The 22821-nt window shown below is 39.7% G+C and overlaps 1 protein-coding gene and 1 long non-coding RNA gene across 2 annotated transcripts in view; both read right to left on the bottom strand.

Moving 5' to 3' along the window:
• LOC141500053 (uncharacterized) overlaps window positions 1-8418 on the bottom strand; it is a 44918-nt gene extending 36500 nt beyond the window's left edge. Inside the window, exons 1-2 of the mRNA XM_074202940.1 lie at window positions 8356-8418; window positions 6199-6367 (exon numbers count right to left, since the gene is read on the bottom strand). Of these exons, the coding sequence (XP_074059041.1) occupies window positions 6199-6325 (127 nt within the window). The 5' untranslated portion in view covers window positions 6326-6367; window positions 8356-8418. The remainder of the gene's footprint in view (window positions 1-6198; window positions 6368-8355) is intronic.
• Window positions 8419-12735: 4317 nt separating this feature from the next.
• LOC141500061 (uncharacterized) overlaps window positions 12736-22821 on the bottom strand; it is a 32021-nt gene continuing 21935 nt past the window's right edge. The window contains exons 3-4 of the long non-coding RNA XR_012471828.1: window positions 13513-13558; window positions 12736-12988 (exon numbers count right to left, since the gene is read on the bottom strand). This is a non-coding gene — a long non-coding RNA (uncharacterized LOC141500061). The remainder of the gene's footprint in view (window positions 12989-13512; window positions 13559-22821) is intronic.

Raw genomic sequence — 22821 nt, 5'->3', positions numbered from 1 at the left:
AGGAAACATGAGATGTGCAAGTTTAGAGAACTCTCCAAGGTGTTCACAAGTACTATTTGTGCCCAACTGTGGTAGAGCACTCTGAGTTTGTATTGATCAGCCATGATCAATACAGGCAGATCAATCAGTCAGGCACATTGTAACTTGTCTCTAACATTGTTTTGGTCCTCTTCAAGAATGAAGGGTGACAACAACCAACCAACCAGCCAAGCAGTGCCCAGGAAAAGGTGGTGCACTAGAGTAAGAGGAGGTCCTAGACTCCTTCCAGGTCACCACCATATTCATACAGTTTTAGATCAAACATACAAGGTAGACTGAGAAGGGGATCTGAGTATGGGGGTTGTGTTCCTGTTGTAGGGAGGCACGGAGGAGGGATATCAAGAAAGAATGACATTCGAAAGTCAGCAGCAGTAGTGTGATTCAGATCCCTAGAGCCAGGAAGAATCTCATTTCTAGTACTTAGCTCAGACTACAGAGGATTAAATAGGACAGGAATCTCATTCTGAAAGCAACAGACTTTCTAATTGGCTAAGAGAACTGGAGTCAAGCAATAGTCTACAGTGACTCAGATCCAAAGCAGATAAGAATTGTGCAAGGATCAGGCAAAGATAGCAGCAGTCAGACTTTGTCCTGTATTAAGACACTGGGAGCACTGACTGCAGATCCCTAGCTTTTTTTTTTTTTTCTTTTTTAGTTTTTGCAAGGCAATGGGGTAAAGTGGCCTGCCCAAGGCCACATAGCTAGGTAATTATTGAGTGTCTGAGGCCAAATTTGAACTCAGGTACTCCTGACTCCAGGGCTGGTGCTCTGTCCACTGCACCACCTAGCCACCCCTGATCTCTAGTTTTTCCTTACAATCCTGAATCAGGACAATACTCAATTCGCTAAGAAAACATCAATAAGATCATCCTAGAAATATTGCAGAGCCCAGCCCTAACATCATTGTTAACTTCAGAAAATAGGATGAAAGAATAAGCAAACAAAAAAGAATCCTTCCATAAAAATGTAATATGGAGACAGAGGAAGGTCAAGACACAAATTTAGAAAAAGAGTGACTCCAAAACACCTACAAACAAGGCCTCAAAAAAAACCAGTTTAGGCATAAACTCAACTAGAGTTCCTATTAAAGCTGAAGCAAGAGTTTAAAAAACTGAGCTGGAAAACAGATTGGGAAAAAAGTTTAAGAATCACTGGATAGGGGTGGCTATGTGGCGTAGTGGACAGAGCACCGGCTCTGGAGTCAGGAGTACCTGGGTTCAAATCCGGTCTCAGACACTCAATAATTACCTAGCTGTGTGGCCTTGGGCAAGCCACTTAACCCCGTTTGCCTTACCAAAAAAAAAAAAAAAAAAAAAAACAGAATCACTGGACAAAGGGGGCAGTTAGGTGGCACAGTAGATAGAAAACAGGCCCTGGAGTCAGGAGGACCTGAGTTCAAATCCAACCTCAGATACTTAATTGCCTAGCTGTGTGACCTTGGACAAGTCACTTAACCCCATTACCATAAATAAATAAAATTTTAAAAAACAATCACTGGACAAACTGAATGACATGATTTAAAAAAAAAAAAAGCCCAGACATGAAATGTGAAGAAAACGGCCCAGGTTTCTTAATCAGAAAGCAAAGTGGGCCCAGGAAAAAGGCCCAAAATGAAATTCCCTAGATCACCATAGCCAAAATTTTCAGACCAAAGAAAAAATGTAAGTAGTCAAAAAGAAAGAAGAGTCATAGTCAAGATCACATGTGATTTAGCAAGTACTATAATACAGTAGCAGAGAACTTGGACAATAATTCAGAGGGAAAAAGATATGGGTAGACATGCAAGAATAACTTATCTAGTAAAACTGAGTATAAATGGGGGGGGGGGGGAATAGATCTTTAAGGAAATAGAGGATTTCCAAGAATTCTTGATGAAAAGAAAGAGGTACAGAGAAATTTTGAGATCCAAGTGTTCTGTTTGAATGAAGAAAAGCAAAAAACATATGTGAAATAATTATAAGGGACTAAACAAGAATAAACAATTTGAATTCTAATATGAGGAGATATAGATTTGTCTCCTTTGAACCTTACCATCATCAGGGTCATAGAGGGAGTTTAAGTAGACAAGGTCTGGGAGTGGTTTTTATTTTGATGTGATGATCTGAAGAGATGGGGAAAAAAGAGGAATACACTCAGGGAGTGGGGAAGGAAAGGAAGGTTAGGGAAAATTGCCTCATATAATCAGAGTGCAGAAGTAGACATCTATTAAAACAAGGAGAGGGTGATAGGGAGGAGTGACTGACATCGGAACCTCACCATCATCTTAACTAGTCAAAGGTAGGAAGAACACACACACACACACACACAATTTATAACTCTTTTTGAAGTGGCAAAGAATGAGAACATAGTTGGGGAAATGATAATGAAATTATGGTATATAAATGTGATGAGATCCTATTGTGCTTTAGGAAATGTCGAAGGAGAGGGTTTCAGATAAATCTGCGAAGCCTTTTATGATCTAATATGGAATGAAGTGAACAGAAGCAGAACATTTTGTACAATGATAACAATATGGTAAGAGCAAACAACTATGAAAGAATTCGGAACTCTTATTGATGTTAACTACCAACCACGATTCCAGAGGACTAATAATGAAATATGCTATTCAGTTTCTGATAGAGGGATGAAGACTCAAAATGCAGAGTAAGACAAACTATTTTTGAATGTGGTTAAATACATACGTTTGTTTTGACTGAACTATTCAAAGTTATTAATCTCTTCGTTGTCAAATCCAATAGCCTTTTCTCAATTCTCATTCTCCTTGACCTCTCTGGAGTTCTTGACACTGTTAATCACTCTCTCCTCCTTGATACTTTCTTTTCTCTAGGTTTTCAGAACTCCTTTCTCTAGGTTCCCATCCTACCCACCTTGAGCACTTCTTTTCTTTCTCTTTTATGGAATGCTCTTTCAGATTATGCCCTTTAACTGTGGGTGACAGAGACTTCATCAGGATCTTCTTTTCTTCCTCTACACTTCTTAATTTGGTTCCTCTCAGCTCCCATGGATTCAATTACCATCTCTTTCCTGATGAATGGCAAATATGGTTATCCTGTCCAAATCTCTCTGCTGACCTCTAATCTCACATATCCTTTGAAAAGGTGCCATTTAAACATCTCCAATTGGGGGGTGGCTAGGTGGCGCAGTGGATAAAGCACTGGCCCTGGAGTCAGGAGTACCTGGGTTCAAATCCGGTCTCAGACACTTGATAATTACCTAGCTGTGTGGCCTTGGGTAAGCCACTTAACCCTGTTTGCCTTGCAAAAACAAACAAACAAACAAACAAAAAACACCTAAACATCTCTAACTGGATGTCCAGTAGACATCTTAAATTCAACATTTCCAAAACTGATCTCATTATATTTTTCCCTAAACCCTCCTCCTATCCCACTTTATCGTAGAGTTAAACACTATCCTCCCAGTCTCTTAGGCTTACAACTGAGGAAACATACTAAACTCCTCACTCACTCTCTCTCTCTCATCTCCCATATCCAAGCTCCTGACAAGGTCTATTGATTTCACCTTTGCATCCTCTCTCCAATATGCTCCCTTATTTCTTCTGACATTGCCAGGCCCCCATCCCCACATTCAGCCTGCTATGTCTGTCTACCTCAACACTTTCCTCACTCTAATCCATCTTCCATTCGGTCACTAAAATGATTTTTATAAAGCACAGGACCAATCATATCACTTCTTAGTCAATAAACTTCGATGGTTCCTTTCCACCTCCAGGCTAAAGGAAAAAATGTTACTCTATTTGTCAATCAAAGATTTTCACAAACAAGTTCCTTCCTATCTTCCCAGTCTTAGTACTCTTGACAAAAAGTCTTTGATCTAGAGACACTGGCCTCCTGGCTGTTCCACAAACAAAACAATCCATCTAGTGGTTCAGGGCATTTTCTCTGGCTATCTCTCAGACTTGGAATGCTCTTCCTTCTCAATTCTACCTACTGATTTCCCTGGCTTCCTTTAAGTCCCAATTAAAATCCTAGAAGCCACCTTTCAACCCCCTTAATTCTAGGGCCTTCCTTTTGTATTTATCATGTATGTAGCATGCTTTGCATATATTTATTTGCATGTTGCCTTCCCCATTAGAATGGAAACTACTTGAGGTCAAAAACTTTTGCATCTTTTTGCATCTCCCTAGCAATTAGCAGGTGCTTAATATATACTTATTGATTGACCAATTGATAACATGCCTGTAATGGGTTTTTCTTTTGTTCTCAGTGGGGGAGAGAATGTTAGAAGGGATATTTTTGCTAATTGAAATAAAATATAATTTAAAAAACATGAGTGGAGGATGGATGGAGTGGGGAGAGATTTGAAACAGGAAGGCCACTCAGCAGGGCCTGCACAAGAATGGTGGCAGTGTCAGAGGTGACAAGAGGATTGTAGTACAGAAGAAGTAGAATCAACAGAATGTGACAATAGCTTATTTATGTAGGAGTGTACAATAGGGAGCAATCAAGGATTACATCTAGATTAATAGCCAGGTGGTAATCATCACAGTAATAGTTAAGTTAGGAAACTGAGGATTTGGGATAAAGATAATGAGTTCAATTTTAGACATATTAAGTTTTTATTGTCTACGGATCAACCAGTTCACAATAGCCAATGGGAAGAATTCTTCATCAATCATTGGATGTCAGAGATCATAGAAGATAAATTAAAAAAAAATGCCTTCATGACCAAAATCAGTGCAGCAGGACCAACTATGATTGGTAATAAATTTTTATATGAAACACCAGTTAAAGATTTGATATCAATGCTATACAGGGACTGAAAACATATAAGAACAAGAGACACTCCTTAATAGATAGTGGTCAAAAGGTATGAACAATTTTCAAAAGAACTGCAAACTATTTAATAACCAAATGGAAAATTGTTTCAAATCACTAATAACAAGAGAAATGCAAAATCTTTAAAACCTCTGAGGTTTCACTTAACACCCATCAAATTTGTAAGGATGACAAATTATAGAAATAGTTAACTTTTGTCAAAAATTAAGCAGTAAAACCAAAGAAAGTACATAAAATTATATGTATAATTGTCCATACACACACACAAACATGAATGTTTCCACATTTCAGGACCATTTTTGATCTCTTTTATAGGACACTATCATTTTTCTCCATATCCTTTTTTTGAAGGGTGTTGATTACAATGAGACAAGGTATTCTTAGTAAAGGCCTAACCATCAGACAACTAATTTAATGGTCAAAAAGAAAGAACCTTAAAACAAGATACCTAGTCTGAGTCCTGGCTCTGTCATGCAAAGATGCTCCTGTAGAGATGTGACCTTGGGTAAGTCATTCAATTTCTCTAGGCCTAAGTTTCCTCAATTGTTTAAAAAAAAAGGGGGGGGGTTGGATTAGTTGATCATCCAATTCTAACAATCTAGGAATCTTATCTAAAATTTATGTCCTTCTCAGTGCTGAGCATAGGCACTAACTAAAATACCTTGAATGTGAGTCAATGCATGCAGAATCTATTGGAAGGATGACTTTTTGTTCTGTATGATATATTCAGAGAATCCAAGAATGTAAGTGCTGCAAAGTACTTTAAGAATAACTAGCCCAAATACTTCTCTTTTTTTTTGACTGAGGAAATAAAGACACCAAGTGGGTGGAAATGCACGTGTGAGAACATATTTAGTGAAAGCTGGAATCATGATCTCCTGATACTTCTTTTCACTATACCACGAGGGAAGGAGGGATATAAAAACCCAGATCCTCTTCTTGACTTTGCCAAGGAATTTGTTTCTAACACACCCCAGCATTCCACTGACTTTTTTTCACAATGGCATTTCAGGGCTGACTCTTATGAAGCATGTGGTCAACAGTGACCCCAGATTCTCTATTTTCCTGTGCCTACCCAGTCCATTCTCAAACTGGATTTAGTTTTCTGGCACCAAACTCTGTAGCTGTACCATTTTGTCCCTGTACTTACTTAATTTCATCCAGTTTATTAGAATGGCCAGGGGCAGTTGAGGGGTCTAAATGAATGAAAAAGCATTTAAGGGCTTACAATGTGCCAAGCACTAGATAATTTCTGAATTGAAAGAAAAAAGTAACATGCTTAAAGATGTTAATTAAGTAGATATAGGAAGGAAAGTACAAAACAGGTGGTCTGAGTAGGGAAGGATATTGTTGAAGGGAGTACCATGTTGATGATCATGGAGGTGGAGTTGAGTCTTGTGGTGATGAAGTCCAGGAGTTATCCCAGGTGATGAAAAATTGATGGGGGATGGAACAGGAGGGGACTCCTGTTCTCCCCCCAGGTCTGCCATCTTCCAAAAGAAGCCTTCTTGAAGATGTAGCACAATTGAGACCTGGGAAAAATGAAAATTGTGGCAGGATGAGGGTGACATTATGAAAAGCTAAAACATCAGGGTCCAGAAATACACCCAAGAAGGGAAAGGTGGACTAAGGGGCTCACTCCTTTTTTTTTTTTGGCCAGAGCTTTGATTTTATTGCTTTAGTTAACTCTGAGGGAGAGCTCCCTCTACCAAATCATATAGGAAAATATTCTGAAATTTATGTTCTAGCAAATTATCCTAGGGTACTTAGAGATTAGGTCAATTTTCCAGGGTAAGCTAGCCAAAGGAGGTCAGAAAAATCATCTTTCAGATGCTGTGTTAATTCTTCACCCATCAGTCATTACTGCTACTCACTGACATTTATATAAAACTTTTCATTCAATCCAACAACCCTGTGAAGGGATTATCAATATTATCTATTTGCATTTGTAGTTGAGATTAAGTCACTCCTCTATTTTCACCCAGCAGGTTTTCCGGGGAGTATATCTTAAACAGTTTGCTGTTTGTTTTCTAAGGCAATAAATAGGGATGCTGAGAGAAAGGTGTTTAAATATCATTTTCTTAATAAAGCCTTCCCTGATTATTTCTTTACTCTACATTCAAAGTTGGTTATATGCTTCCCTTTCTCTCTATACTTTTAAACAGCATTTGGTTTATACCTTTCCCATGTACTAGTCAGCTAGGTGGAACAGTGGGCCTATCCACTATCAGGAAGACCCAAGTTTATACCTGACCTTAGATACCTCCTAGATGTAAGACTCCAGACATATCATTTAATCCTGTTTGCCTCAGTTTCCTCATCTGCAAAATGAGCTGGAGAAGGAAATGACACACCACTCCAGTATCTTTACCAAGAAAATCTCAAATGGGGGGCAACTGAAGAGTTGGACGAGACGGAACAAACAATGCACTGTTCCTAAGTTTTAGAACTTCCAGCTAAAGAAATTTTTGTGGGACACGTAGTAAAATAGCTAAAATCTTGAATCGTAGTCTTCCTGACAACAAAGAAGCTCTCTCCATTCACTGCTACAAATTGTTTCTTAAGCATTCATATACATTCTCTTGTAATTGTCAGTGTATCATATTCCCATTCTAGACTCCAGGAGGACAAAAAGTATTTTATCTAAATTTTATACCTTCCTCAGTACCGAGCACAATGCCTTTCACATAGTGGATACCTAATGTTTGTTGAAGTTCAAAGTGTGAGCTTTCAGTCTAAGACCCATTCAGTGGCAGACCTGGAAGAGACTTTATGGATCATCCGGTTTAAATCCATGCTCTCATTTTAACAGATGAAGTGACTGGCCTAGGGCATCTGGCTAATTACTTGCTACACACGCTGAACCTCAAAAAGGAACCACAGAAACTTCGGGGTTCACTAAGTGACCAGACCGGCCGTAAAAATGTATCGGATTTCAGAGCACTGTTTTTCTTAAACACACTCACACTCTCGTAGCCACATACACACAGACACACAGCCTTTCTCCGGATTAATGGGCCTGGCAGACGGATCCTGCAAGGCCGGGCCAACTTAGAACGCCATGTCCGCCTTGGCTCGGAGCAGTGGAAAAAAAGCGGCGGCCCGGCGGCGGGAGCTGGGAGCGGCCCCGCTGTGGCCCGGCTCCGGCCCCGGCCCCGCTCCGCCCCGCTCCGGCGCGAGCTGTCAGCCCGTCCTCTGCTCGCATCGCCCGCTCCGGCCCCTGGCACAGGGGCGGTCCCCGGGGCGCGGCAGGACCGGGGCCCGGCCGGGGGGGATGGGCGTCAGAGCAGGGGGCGCGCCCGGGGGGGGCTCAGCCCGGCTCTCCCTCAGCCCCCACCCCAAGGAGGGACGGACGACGGACGGGACGGCGAGGCGGGGCCGCCCCCCTCCCCTCCTCGGCCCCACGGCCCCGCTCCGCCCGGCCCCACCGTGAGGAGCCCGCGGGCCCGGGCCGGCGCCGTCCACACCGCCCCGGGCCCGGCCCCGGCCCCGGCCCCGGCCCCGGGACCCCGCTGCTCACCTGCCGGACTCCGAGCCGCGGCGCCGGACAGGAAGTGCCCCCGCTCCGGAGCCCCGCCCCCGCGCCCTGCGCGCCCCGCCCCCGCGCCGCACGCCCCGCCCCTACGCCCTACGCCCTGCGCGCCCCGCCCCCGCGCCGCACGCCCCGCCCCCGCGCCGCTTCCTCCCGGCCCGCTCTAGGAAGCCGGAGGACTCGGCGCCTCGGGGGACCCGGAGGGGGCGGGAAGGAGAGGAGGGGGAGGGGAGTGAAGGGGGGAGATGGAGGAGGAGAGGGAGAAGGGAGGGAGGAGAGAGAGAGAGAGAGGGGTAGAAGTGGGGCAAGAAGGGGAGAAGAATGGGGAAGACTGAGGGCAGAAGGAAAATGGGGAGGATTGAGGAGAAGGAGGAAAGGGAAGGAGGAAGAAGGCCCAGAGGATGAAGGGGCTGGAAAAGAGGGAAGTGGGGAGGCACAGGGAAAGGCGGAAAGGGCTGATACAGAAGGAAGGAAGGAAGGAAGGAAAGAAGAAAGAAAGAAAGAAAGACAGAAAGAAAGAAAGACAGAAAGAAAGAAAGAAAGAAAGAAAGAAAGAAAGAAAGAAAGAAAGAAAGAAAGAAAGAAAGAAGAAAGAAAGGGAAAGGAAGCACGGACAGGAAGGAAAGGATAGAGGAGAGGGAAAGGGGAAGAGCTGAGAGGGAGGCGAGACAAGGGAAAAGGGGGAAGAGAGAGAGGAGAAGAGAATTGCTGAAGGAAAAGGGAAGGTAGAAGAAGAGGGGAGGTATTAAGGGACAGCTGAGAGAAGGAGGGATGGGGGCCTGAGACAGAAGAAAGGAAAGAAGGGAGAAGAGAGAGGAAGGAGAGGGAATTGAGAAAAGGGGAGAGCTGAGAGGGAGGGTGAAAAGGAAGAGAGAGAGAGAAGAGAGAAGGGGGAAAAGAGAAGAGAAAGTAGGAGACCAAAGATGACAGAGTCGAAGATGGGGCAAGGGCTGGACCGGCTCATGCTGTGAGGGACCGGAAAAGGGAGATGAAGGAGCCTTGAGAAGGGAACAGGAGTAATGAGGGGAAAATGGGGAGAGGAAAGGAGAGAAAAGGCAAAAGAGAGAGAAATTAATGGGAGAAAAATAGAGAAGAACAAAAGGAGAGTGATGAGTCCTAAGAACAAGAATTTCAGGTATTAAAAAATCTTTGAGACGATCTAGTTTAGAGATTCTTAAACTTTTTTGGTATTATAACCTCTATGGAAACCCATGGACCTCTTTTCAGAATGTTTCTAAATATCTATGTGAGGAGGCCAATGTGTTTTGAGGGACCGTTTCCTGAATCATGGTACGGAGGGGTAGGTCAAAAGGAGACAGAAATCTTTTAGCCTCTTCTTCCACACTTCTCCAAGGGACACTTAAATTCTTGCCTGTCAGAGAAGTAGAAAGTTGGGATCAGAGGCCACGCTATTCTTTTCAGATAGATGGGGCACAGGGTTAGACATATCTTTCTGTTCTCTTAAATATTGTTAGTCTAGGGGATGTGATCAGGTTTAATCTAGCTTCCTTTTTTCAATCTTAATTTCATTTTTTCCAGTTACATGTAAAGATAGTTTCTAACATTCATTTTCGTAAGATTTAAAGTTTCACATTTTTCTACCTCTCTCCTTTTCCTGTCCCCTCTCCTTGACAGTGAATAATCTGATGTAGGTTATATATGTACAATTATGCTAAGCAACTAGGTGGTAAAGTGGATAGAGCATCAGGACTGGAGTCAGGAGGATCTGCATTCAAATATAACCTCACACACTTGATACTTATTAGCTGTATGATCTTAGGCAAGTCACTTATCCCTGATTGCCTTGCATACAAGGCCATCTCCAGTCTTCCTGCTTCATATTTGGACACTAGCACAACAACCTCTCATTCAATTCCAATTCACATGTTCCTCATGGTATTCTAGAAGGAAGGAAAAACATCATCATCATTTGCATATTAGTCATGTTTTGAAAGAAGAATCAGAACAAAAGGGAAGAAAATCAGGAGAAAGAAAAAAACAAATAATAAAAAAGGGAAAATAGTATACTTTGGTTTGCGTTCAGACTTCATAGTTCTTTCTCTGGATGTGGATGGAATTTTCCATTACAAATCTTTTAGAGTTGTCTTTGATCATTGTACTGCTGAGAAGAGCTAAATCTATCATACTAGATAATCATACAATGTTCTGGTTCTGCTCACTTCATTCAGCATCACTTCTTGTAAATCTTTTCAGGCTTTTCTGAAGTCCCACCTGTTCATTTTTCATCTCTTCCGGGATACATACTTAGGAGTAGCATTGCTGAATTGAAGGGTATGCACAGTTTTATAGCCCTTTGGGCATAGTTGCAAATTGTTCTCCAGATCAGCTAGATCAGTTCACAACTCCAGTTAGGGTCTCAATTTTCCCACATCCCCTCCAACATTTATTATTTCCCCTTTTTGTCAGATTAGTCCATCTAATAGGTATGAGAGTTGTTTTAATTTGTATTTCTCTAATCAATAATGATTTTAGAGTATTTTTTCATGTGGCTACAGATAGTTCTAATTTTTTCATCTGAAAACTGCCTGTTCATATCATTTGACCATTTAACAATTTTTAAAAAAAATTTTTTTTAGGTTTTTGCAAGGCAAATGGGGTTAAGTGGTTAACCATTTAACAATTGGTGAATGAATTGTAGTCTTATAAATTTAACTCAGTTCTCTATATATTTTAGAAATAATCCTTTATCAGAAATTCTAGCTATAAAAATTGTTTCCCAGCTTTCTGCATTCTTTCTAATCTTGGTTACATTGGTTTTATTTCTGCAAAACTTTTAAAATTTAATGTAATCAAAATTATCCATTTTGCATTTTATGATGTTCTCCATCTCTTCTAGGGTCATAAACTCCTCCCTTCTCTGAGTCTATGCCTAGTTTCTGTCAAACTATTTTCCAGTTTTCCAGAAAGTTTTTGTCAAATGGAATCTTTAGGTTTATCAAACATTGGATTACTAAAGTAATTTACTACTGTTTCCTTTGGACTAATCGAGTCCAATGATCCATCACTCTATTTCTTAGCCAATACAAGAGAGTTTTGATAACTGCTGTTTTATAATATGGTTATAGATCTGGTATAACTAGGGTACCTTCCTTTGCATTTTTTCCTATTAATTGCCTTGTTCCTTCATATGAATTTTATTACTTTTTTCTAGCTCTATAAAATAATTTTTGGTAGTTTGATATGGCACTGAATAAGTATTTAATTTAGGTTGAATTGTCATTTTTATTATATTAGTTCAACCTACCCATGAGTAATTGACATTTTCCCAGTTGTTTAGATCTGACTTTGTATGAAAAGTGTTTTGTAATTTCTGGGTTTGTCTTGGTATGTAGATTCCCAAGTATTTTACATTGCCCACAGTTAACCTTAAATAGAATTTCTCTATGTCTTGCTGCTGAGCTTTATTGCTGATATATAGATATGCTGATGACTTATATGGGTTTATTTTATATCCTGCAACTTTACTAAAGATAATCGTTTCAAGTAGTTTTTAGTTGATTTTCTAGGATACTCTAAGTATACTATCATATCATCTGCAAAGAGTGAAAGTTTTATTTCCTTATGGCCTCATTCCTTCAACTTCTTTTTCTTTTCTTAATGCTAAAGTATCATTTTTTTAAGGTTTTTTTGCAAGGCAATGGGGTCAAGTGGCTTGTCCAAGGCCATACAGCTAGGTAATTATTAAGTGTCTGAGGCCGGATTTGAACTCAGGTACTCCTGACTCCAGGGCCAATGCTCTATCCACTGTGTCACCTAGCAGCCCCTAAAGGTATCATTTCTAATATAATATTGAACAATAAAGTTGATACCGGTCATCCTTATTTCACCTTGATCTGATTGAGAATGCTTCTAACTTATCCATCCCCAAGACATATAATACTTCCCAAGTATTCATGCATGTACACACATTGTATGTATTTGCATGTATATATATCTATATGAACACATATATGTATGATATTGTCATTACAGTTAGGTATCATTAAAAGATTTACTATCTAGGGAGGAGCTTCACATCTTTCACATATGTGTTTCAATATCCCACTTTTTCTGTGGGTTTACTTTCACTCATGACAACCTGTTTTTAAGCTGGCAGGTTTAGATTCCTAGGTATTAAGTGTCAGACTCCTGGCTGATGAAAATACATATCTATCTTCCACTCACCATTCTCTACTCTAACCACAGCTGTTGAATTTTCTATTTACAGCACCATTATTCAAAAAAAGTACATTTTTCAATCTTAAGCATTACCACTTAAGGCAAAAAATAATATAAATGAAGGATTTATTTTTTTTCTACATGTAAAACAGAAATTTTTTAACATCCATTTTTAAAAATTTTGGCTTTCAGATTTCCTCTTTTGTTCACTTTCTTCCTCCATGAGAAGGCATACAATTAGATATTGATTACATACATGCAGTCACAGAAAACATTTTCATGTTAGCCATATTGCAAAAGAAAACACAGACCAAAAACCCCCTTCAAGAATAAAAATGTAAAAGAAAAAAGTAGGCTTCAATCTTTATTCAGATTCCACCAGCTCTTTCTCTGGAGGTAGGTAATTTTTTCATCATTAGTCCTTTGGAATTGTCTTGGAGCACTGTATAGATGAGAAAAGATAAGTCATTCACATCTATCATTGTATAATATTGCTGTTATTGTGTATAAAGTTCTTGTTCCACTCATTTCATTTTGCATCAATTCATGTGAGTCTTGCCAGATTTATCTGGAAGCATCCTGCTCATCATTTCTTAGAGCATAATAGTATTCTATCACAATCATATATAATCACAACTTGTGCATATTCTTCATTGGTGAATATACCCTCAGTTGTCGTTTCTTTGCCAACACAAAAGAACTACTATTAATATTTTTGTACATAAGGGTCCTTTCCCTTTTTTTTTAAAAATCTCTTTGAGAGACTGTTAGGGACTGTTGTGTGGGGGAGCACTGTAAACTATCATCACCTGGTGTCCTTGAGCACCAGAGCCTTATTTACTAAGTGCCATGGGAGTGGGAGTGGATTAAGAGACTGGGAAGGATATTTAAGCACTAGTATTTGGTTCGATAAATGGAGTACTTGGGAATCTTGGAGAACTTGTCATCCGCCCCTTCAAAGCTCACCTGGGCAAGAATGAGGGAGTCTGGAAAGGGACTCAACATATTGCACCTGTACAGGGACAAAAAGGCAGAGTTATCTGAGTGAAGTCAGAATAAGGACACAGCAGATACAAGTAAGAGAACCAGGTGACATCCCAGAGTAGAGGACTCTGGAGAAAGTAATAGGTTGATTTGTTACTAGGGGGCTGATTTTAATCAAGCAGGTATAAAGTAAAAGTGAAAAGACAAATGGTATTCAACACTGAGGAGTCAGCAGTAAGTACAGTCTCTGAGGCAGTGCCCCAGGGGACGGAGCTCCTTCTTCAAGCAGCAGTCTGCCACCAAGTACCAGTGCCAAGAATGGGATGCAGAGAACCTCCTTGCTGTTCTTTTTGGCTGTGGGTGCCTGCCTGACCATGCTGTGTGTTCTGGGCAATACCTGGGCCCCTGGACCTGTGACCAGCTGCAGACTCTGATGTGGACCTTGAAGCCAATATCGAATTTCACTGTCTGTAATAGTGTTGATTGTTCTTTACAGCTCCAGATTGTACTGTCAACATCTTAAGTAATTTCAACTGCTTTCTCTCATTCTCTGCTGTTCCCACCTTCTGCAGAGGGGAGGGGGAGGGAGAAGGGAAAGCTTTCTTTTTGGAACTTTGAAACTCAAACCCATGTCTCAAAAAACTTATTTTAGAAATCAAGGGACCCTCATGCCTTCTTCCTGGTTTGGGGAGGAGAGGGGTTGCACGATGATTATGTTTTTCAATAGGTTATTGATTGGGAAGCTTCATGGTTAATTAGTTAAGAAAAAAGGGGAAGAAGATTTTTTTTGGGGGGATTGGGAAATTTGGATTTTGTCTTGCGAAGTCTGTGCCTATGGCTTATATTTCTGTTGACTGGTCTTATTGGTTATGTGTATATGTGTGTATTTTAACATCTATAGGGCATTTTACATCTCTCTACTGGCCTGGAGAGGTGGCAAAATGTTTCTGTATTCTGAGATATGGTACTGGCCAGTGTATAAGTCTCAACTTGGTAAATGTGATACAAGAGAGTTGTTTCTGTATTTGTGTTAGTGTCTAAATTCCTGTGTGTGTGTAATTCAGATGAAATAATTAAATGTTACTTGAGTTAAGTTACTCCTTTTAGTTTGTGTTTTGAATTTGCTTTGAAAGGGTTTTTTTTTTGGTAAAAGAAAAAAACTTTAATCTTTGTAAGTTGGATAAAATATATTTCAAGGAATTTGGGAATATTGGTTTTTGTTATTGTTTAATTGACATTTGTTTATACTATTTTTGAACTTTGTTCACAACATGTGGCATTCATTATATAATAATTTTGTTTAAAAAAACAAGAAGGGGGATATGTTAGGGACTGTTGTGTGTGGGAGCACTGTAAACCATCATCACCTGGTGTCTTTGAGCACCAGAGCCTTATTTTACTAAGTGCCATGGGAGTGGATTAAGAGACTAGGAAGGCTATTTAAGCACTGGTATTTGGTTCAATAAATGGAGTACTTGGGGATCTTGGAGAACTTGTCATCCTTGTCTCCTGTCTCTCCAATGCTCACCTGGGGAAAGATTGAGGGAGACTAGAAAGGGACTCAACAGTATACAGACCTAGTAGTGGTATTACTGGATCCAAAAGTATGCAGTGTTTTTTGCCCTTTGGGCATAGTTCCAAATTTCTCTTCAGAAAAGATGAATCAGTTAACAACTCCATTAATAGTATATTAGTGTCCTTGTTTTCTTTCTTTTAAAAAAATTATTTTAGTTTTTCCAGTTACATGCAAATAAATGTAAGGTTTTTGAGTTTCACATTTTCTCCCTAGTGTCCCTATTTCCCCTTACCTTCTTCAATATTTAGAATGAAGCATATACTATGTGCAAAGCACTGAATACAAAGAGAAAAGAGAGCTCCTGTTGTCAATCAACTCATTCTAATGGGAAAGACAACATAGATGGAAATTGTCTGTTATAAGTCATTTAGAAAAGTCCTATAATCCTTAGGATACAATGGCAAAATAGATGGAATTTCTCTTTTTAAAGTCATCCCGCTAATCATATCAATTTCCAGTATTGAATCATTTAACAGTGTCAAGTATTTTGGTGAAAAGAAGTTTCTTTTCTGAGTCTTCAATAGCTGTGACTGCAGCAACCCCTGCAGGAATAGTTCCCAGGCTGCATCTTCACAGGTGAGGGCTGCAGCTACTGCTTTTAGAAAGGGCCCTTGGGTTCAAATCTTAAGCCCTTCCATCAGTGTCTGGGGAGAGATTATGGTCAAGGTGCTATCAATAGTTTGATTTAGCTGGCCCATATTACTTCCTTTAGGATATCTTGCTGCTTCAGCTAGGCTGGTTTTATCTATGTAAAGATATGAATATATTTCACCAACTAAGTCATGAAATATATCACAATACATATATAAACCAGGATTACAATTTCCTACTAATGCACTACACCATGATGAAAACTGACATACACTTTATAGGAACTTGTCAGGAAAGCACATAAAGGAAGAAAACTCATGTGCTTGGGATAATTTGGACTGGACTATAATTTTCAAAGTTATTGATCCTTTCAGAAATATGTTCACCATAAAAAAAACTGCTTTTCTTCTTAGTGCTTGAATATTGATCTTCACTACTTTTCAGTTAAGGGAAATCTCTCCTTAGATGTTACATTTACAAGTTCTTTCAATTATTTGGAAAGTGTGAGCTCTTAATAGGAATTGCACTTTTCTTTAAGTTACAGAACTCGCAGATTTCATTAAATTGACTATCTTTAGGCTTACCCAAACAGACATGTTGTCGCTCAGCTGTAGCCAACTCTATGCTGACCCCATGAATTTTTTTTATATAATTTTCTAGGCAAAGATACTGGGGGTTGCCATTTCCATTTCCAGTGTTTCCTCATTATGTAAATGAGGGAATGACACAAATAGTAATTCAATGACTAGCTCAGGGTCACACAGCTAGATAAGTGAGGATGGATTTGAATTCAGATCTTCCTGATCCCCCCAAAAAAGGTCACAAAGAGCCTGGAAAATGTCTCAATAACAATTTCTGGACTCCAGACCCGGTGCTCTATCCACTTCACCATAAAGCTGCTTCATAGACCATACCAAATCATTTAATCTCTCACCTGGATATCATTGCTTTAATTCAATCAGAATGGAGCTCACAGCAACAAAATTTAGATTGTGAGTTTACCAGAATTCCAAAAATGCTACAAAGTCCATTTCCTTTTTCTAATAGAGAGGAGGCAGCTGAGAGCAAAGCCTTAGGGAAGCATCACTTCTCTCCAACTCTAGGTGGCAATGCAGGACAATAGCTGTCACCAGAACCCTGGCTAATGAAGTCAACCAATCAGCAATCACTCATCTGAAACCAAGTGTCAGCTGATGACTTTTAAGTGCCTTAGCTCCAACAGAGCAGTTTTTTTTAGCATCTCCTATTCGGTTTTCTATTCTTCTTAGTTTCATATATCAGGTTATTTTCTCATATTAGAACCTCCTGCCTCTCAGTGATTCACCTTTCACTTAAAAAAGTTGCAACTCCCCAGATTTCCCTTATCAAATGCAAAACTTCTTTAAAAAATATCATACCATAGTCTCCAAATAGCTTTATTATTATTTTTTTTAGTTTTTAAGTTTTATCTTCTTTAGTCATAAAACAGTTACATGTAAATTAGCTAAGGTACTCATCAATCATCCTTGGAAGTTCTGACACCTTTAATACAGTCTTCTAACTATTTTGTGCTCTTGAAATGATTTCTTTTTTAAAAATTCTTCTAGTTTTTGATAAAGGATCTTTCTTTAACTATTCCCACACAAGCAAGGCATCATTCTGTATTCTACACAAAGGAATTAGACAAAAACTGTTGAAAACCTGTCTGAAAGCTGTATTTCTGATCAACTGTAGTGTATTATTAAAACAAAGTTCTTTTTCTACTCCCATTAGGTAACAAAGTGCTCATTTTTAACAGCAGCAATATATTTAAATCCTTTGATAATTAATATAAATCTCTTCCTTTTCAAAAACATTTTTTCATCTTTATTACTTATCAATTTCATGTGAAAAGTGCTCTAAAAGGACAAAGAACGTAGCTATGATCTGAAATGTTTCATTTCACTTTTCCTAGGAGGGGTTTGATTTCTATAATTTTGGAGAGTGGTAGGACAATCATGACTGATAAATCTCTCCTTTGCTTTTCTAACTTCAAGGGTTTTGGTCAAGAATTACACATATATCTATCTAATTACACATTCTCTATCCATTATATCATTCTAAAGGTATGGCACTCTTTTAGAGTTCTGAATCAGTGACTTTCCCTGGCTGCTAAGAGTAAGAAGTAATTCCCAACCCAGACCAGGAGAGAAATAGATTAATCTTAGCCATTTTAGCTCTCCTCCCATCAAACACTCATTACACAAAACCAATCATAGATATTGAGTAAACCATAAAATAGCAATTAGGAAAGTCTTACAAATTAGTTAGGTGACAGATAAAAGAATAAAGTGACTGTAATTCACGAGTGAGAGGAACTCTCAGATCAACCAAAAAGAGAATGATCTCGCTGAAAAAGTCTGCCTTAGCAGTCTCTAAGGGTGCACTAGAAAATGTTGAGATAATGAATTTCCCTACATTCAGGGACTCCCATTAGTTATTCAAAATCTGTGATTTGCCTCTTTATTGTGTCTTTTCTCCTCACTTCTCCCCCCCCCCCCAGTCAATTAGGAGTCATATCTCCCTATACAATCATAAAGATTGTGCTTCAGGGGCATATAGGTATTGCAGTGGATAGAGCACTGGCCCTGGAGTCAGGAGGACCTGAGTTCAAATCCTACCTCTGAAACTTAATAATTACCTAGATGTGTGACCTTGGGCAAATCACTTAACCCCATTATCTTGCCAAAAAAAAAACTAAAAAAAAAAAGGCTGTACTTCAAGGGACCACCCTAGCTCATCTATACATAAACATTCAGAGCCTTAACGTTTTTATCTGTAAAATGATGATAGTAATACCTTTGATGTCTATATTATGCATTGTTATGGGGCTCAAATGAATTAAGGCATGTAACACGTTTTGCAAATTCTTAGAACATTATATGATTGTGTCATTATTTTCTCCTCCAGGCTAAACATCCCAAGTTCCTTTAACTGATCCTTATGGCTTAAGGAACAGGGAGGGGACAGAGGAAAGGAGGGAAGAATGGAAAAAGAGAAAGAAAGGAAAGGAGATGACTTTCTACAGTGAATAAGACTCTCAGGAGTTGGACGGGATAATCTAATGCCATGTGATCTAACCATTGCTTGATCCAAAATTCCATAAAGCATTTTTTTATATCTTTAAGGTCTCCAGTGAGGAAAAACCTAAGGTAGGTAATTCTACTTTTGGACAGTTCTATTCATTCCATTTCCCCCCAATTTACAGCCTTTTATATACTTTGAGACAACTTCATGTCCCTTCTAAGTCTTCCCATGGGCAAATTACATAACCACTCCATCAAATGGGGAAAATATGTATAGAGCCTACTTCACAGGTTGTTAGGATGATCAAATGACCCTATAAAATGATTTGAAAATCTTTAAAGCACCATATGAATCTATCTTATAATTTGCTGAGTCCCAGTTCTGGACTCCCCCAATCTTCCCCAGGTGAGCACTGGAGGGGCAGGAGACAAGGATGGCTAAGGAAACAAATACTCCATCAAGATTTCCAAGATTCACCAAAACACCAGTGCCTAAATACCTTTCCAGTCTCTAATCCACTCCCACTCCCTGGCACTTAGTATATAGATAAGACTCTGGTATTCAAGGATACCAGGTGAAGATAATTCCCAGTGCTTCCATAAACAATGGTTCCCAACATATCCCCCTTCTTGTTTTTGAAACAAAATTATTACATAATGAATGCCACATAAGTTGTAAACAAAAGTTCAAAAATAGTATATGCAAATGTCAATTAAACAATAATAAAAACCAATATTCCCAAATTCCTTGAAATACATATTATCCCCAACTTACAAACAAAGATTACTAAGTTTTTCTTTTGCCAGCAAAATACCTTTCAAAGCAATCAAATTCAAAACTCAAACTAAAAGGAGTAACTTTTAACTCAGGTAACATTTAACTATTTCAGATCTGAATTACACACACACAGGAGTTTAGACACTTATACAAACACAGAAACAACTCTCATATCACATTTACCAAGCTGAGACTGATACCCTGGCCAGTACCAGATCTCAGAATATAGAAACATTTTTCCACCTCTCCAGGCCAGTAGAGAGATGTAAAATGCCCTATAGATGTTAAAATACACACATATACACATAACTAATCAAGATTGGTCAACAGAAATATAAGCCATAGGCACAGACTTCATAAGACAAAATCCAAATTTCCCAGTCCCAGAAAAAAATCTTCTTCCCCTTTTTTCTTAACTAATTAAATCATGAAGCTTCCCAATCAATAACCTATTGAAAAACATAATCATTGCCCAACCCCCTTTTCCTCCCTAAACCAGAAAGAAGGCATGGGGGTCCCTTAATTTCTAAAATAAGTTTTTGGAGGAGTCTTGTCCTTGTAGCAAAGCCTGCATTCCATCTGAGATATAAGCTTGAGTTTTGAAGTTCCAAAAAGGAAGATTTCCCTTTTCCCTCCCCCCTCCCTCTGCAGAGGGTGGTATCAGCAGAGAATGAGAAAGCATTTGAAATCACCTAAGTGGTTAACACCAGTACAGCCTGGAGTTGCTCCACCTTGTGAAGAGTAGCCATCACCATAACAAACTCTTCAACAACATGTGACACTTCTATTCTCAACATAGGAAGCAATTCACATTCCTCTGCTGCCGGTCTTGATGCCCTGGGCTGTAGGTTGAAAAGCGAAACTAGCTGTATTTGTCGTAGGCATCAGGATCTGTGTCAAAGTCTGCCTCAATGTCAGGCTCTGCTTCAGGGCCTTCAGCAATGACAAAGTCTCTAAAGTTGCCTGTAGGTTTAGGGGTTTGGATCGTGCTTAATGTACATGGTGCAATCAGGCCAGCAGCTGGGGCCAAAAGGAGCAGCAAGCAGGTCCATCCTCATTCATGGCGCTGGTATGGACTCCTGCTGAGCAAGAAGCTTTGTCCCCTGTGGCACTGCCTCAGAGATTCCACTTCCAATGATTCCTCAATGTTGAATTCTTATCACTTTTGCTGGCTATGGCTATAGTGCTGATGTTGGACTGCTGCATGAGGAAGCTTGGTCCCCCTGCCATGCTGTCTCAAAAACTCCACTTCCCAGTTCTACAGCAGCCCCAGTCAGAGAATTTGTACTAATTCTAACCCCTATTTGATATATCTCTTCCCCATAATATTATAAGGAGCCCTTCAGATATGAAAGGAGTGACAGTCACTGCTTTATCTTCTTTTCTGCATTTCAAGGGTTGACAAGAAATTTGTTTCCTGTCTACCTCCAATGCCTACTAGGTTAGTGTAAGCAACCTGCTTAGGCCAAGCGTGTGGCTAGTTTTGTGTGGGGAACACAGTCTGATCTGCCCCCGTGTCAATCAAGGCTAGGAGAGCAATTCCTTCTTTTTTTTTAGGATTTTTTTTTTAGGTTTTTTGCTAGGCAAATGGGGTTAAGTGGCTTGCCCAAGGCCACACAGCTAGGCAATTATTAAGTGTCTGAGACCGGATTTGAAACCCAGGTACTCCTGACTCCAGGGCCAGTGCTTTATCCACTGCGCCACCTAGCCACCCCAAAGCAATTCCTTCTACTTGGATAACACAAAGAGGTTTTTCTGAAGAAATCACAGTTGTAAACATAATTTCATTGTGGTTTCTCTGTTTTGACCCCCCCCTTTTTTTTTAGGTTTTTGCAAGGCAAATGGGGTTAAGTGGCTTGCCCAAGGCCACACAGCTAGGTAATTATTAAGTGTCTGAGACCGGATTTGAACCCAGATACTCCTGACTCCAGGGCTGGTGCTTTATCCATTGCACCACCTAGCCGCTCCTTTGACCCCTTTTTCAACTTACTTTCCTTCCTATTTATACCACATCTTGAAAAACCATATAACTGAGCTATGCTTTGGTTCTCTTTTATGTAGCTATCACCATAATTAGAATTCATTATTGCAACAGAGAAAATTTCTCCACTCATGTGCTTTACTAAAGGTATAATGTGATTATACTCTGGATTAGGTGGAGCCAAAACGATTGCAAACTATTCATCCATTAATCATAAAGGAGTAAATAGGTACTTCAGTAGAAGCATGTGGAGTCACCCTGAATTTCCCAGCACTTTTGACTATCAATAGTTTGATATGGGTCAGCTTGCTTCCAAAGCTGCAGACTGGTTTTTGTATTCCATCTCCTGCTGGTCTTGAACTGTCATACCCCATGATTGTTTTTGATGGGCCTCTGGGAGAAGGTCCCTTTCTCCATTTAAATTCCCTTGTCTACATTCTGATGCCCAGTGTCCTGCCTTTTTACACTTTGGCATGGAGCTTTAGGATGATGTGCCCTGACTTTTCTGGGTTTAGCTTCTTGGGCACTCCAACAACCTCTCTTTAATTGTCCAGTTCTTCCACAAACAAAGCAAGTTCGTTTCTCTTTATCTTCAATGTGCATATTATCAAATGCCTCTGTCATTAATTCTGTATGACATACCTGAGACCCTACTCTGTCACATCTTTGAATCATTTCCTCAATGGTGGCATCCTTTCTGAAGCCAATTGCTTTCTGACAATCAGCATTTGCATTAGCCCATGCTAATTGTTTTATTTATACATCTATTCCTGCTACATCTCCTCATCTCCTAAAGTTCTTCCTACTTCCTCTTGTAACCAGGCAAAGAGATCTGCAAGAGCCTCATCATTTCTTTGTCTAATAAGTACAAATGATTCTTTCTTATCATTTTGTATTAGAATACATCCCCAAGCATTATTTACACAGGTAGCAATTCTTTCATATGTCTCTAACCCATAATATAGTTGCTCTGCACTGTTGAAAAATTGACCTGTGCCATTTAATTGTTCATAATAGGTGGTGGCATTGGGACCTTGTGCATGCTTCAAAACCATCTGTCTACATTGTTCTATAAACTTTGTCATCCAAAAAACAGATTGTCTGGGTGACAAACGTGCTCTATCTGCTTCCAATCATTAGGTGTTAATATGGAGTATGCAGGAGTATCCAATTGTAGCCAGACAAAAGGTAATCATGCCCGTATTCCCCCACTGCCTTCTTTAAATCTCTGACTGTTTTTATATCTAGTGGCTTATGTCTTCACCTAAGGGTTCCTGAATTAAAAGGATCTGGCTCCTCAATAACAGGATATGACTGAAAC

The sequence above is a fragment of the Macrotis lagotis genome, chromosome X (assembly GCF_037893015.1).
Source record: "Macrotis lagotis isolate mMagLag1 chromosome X, bilby.v1.9.chrom.fasta, whole genome shotgun sequence".
Classification (NCBI taxonomy): domain Eukaryota; kingdom Metazoa; phylum Chordata; class Mammalia; order Peramelemorphia; family Peramelidae; genus Macrotis; species Macrotis lagotis.
This window is presented reverse-complemented; position numbering and strand designations above follow the sequence as displayed.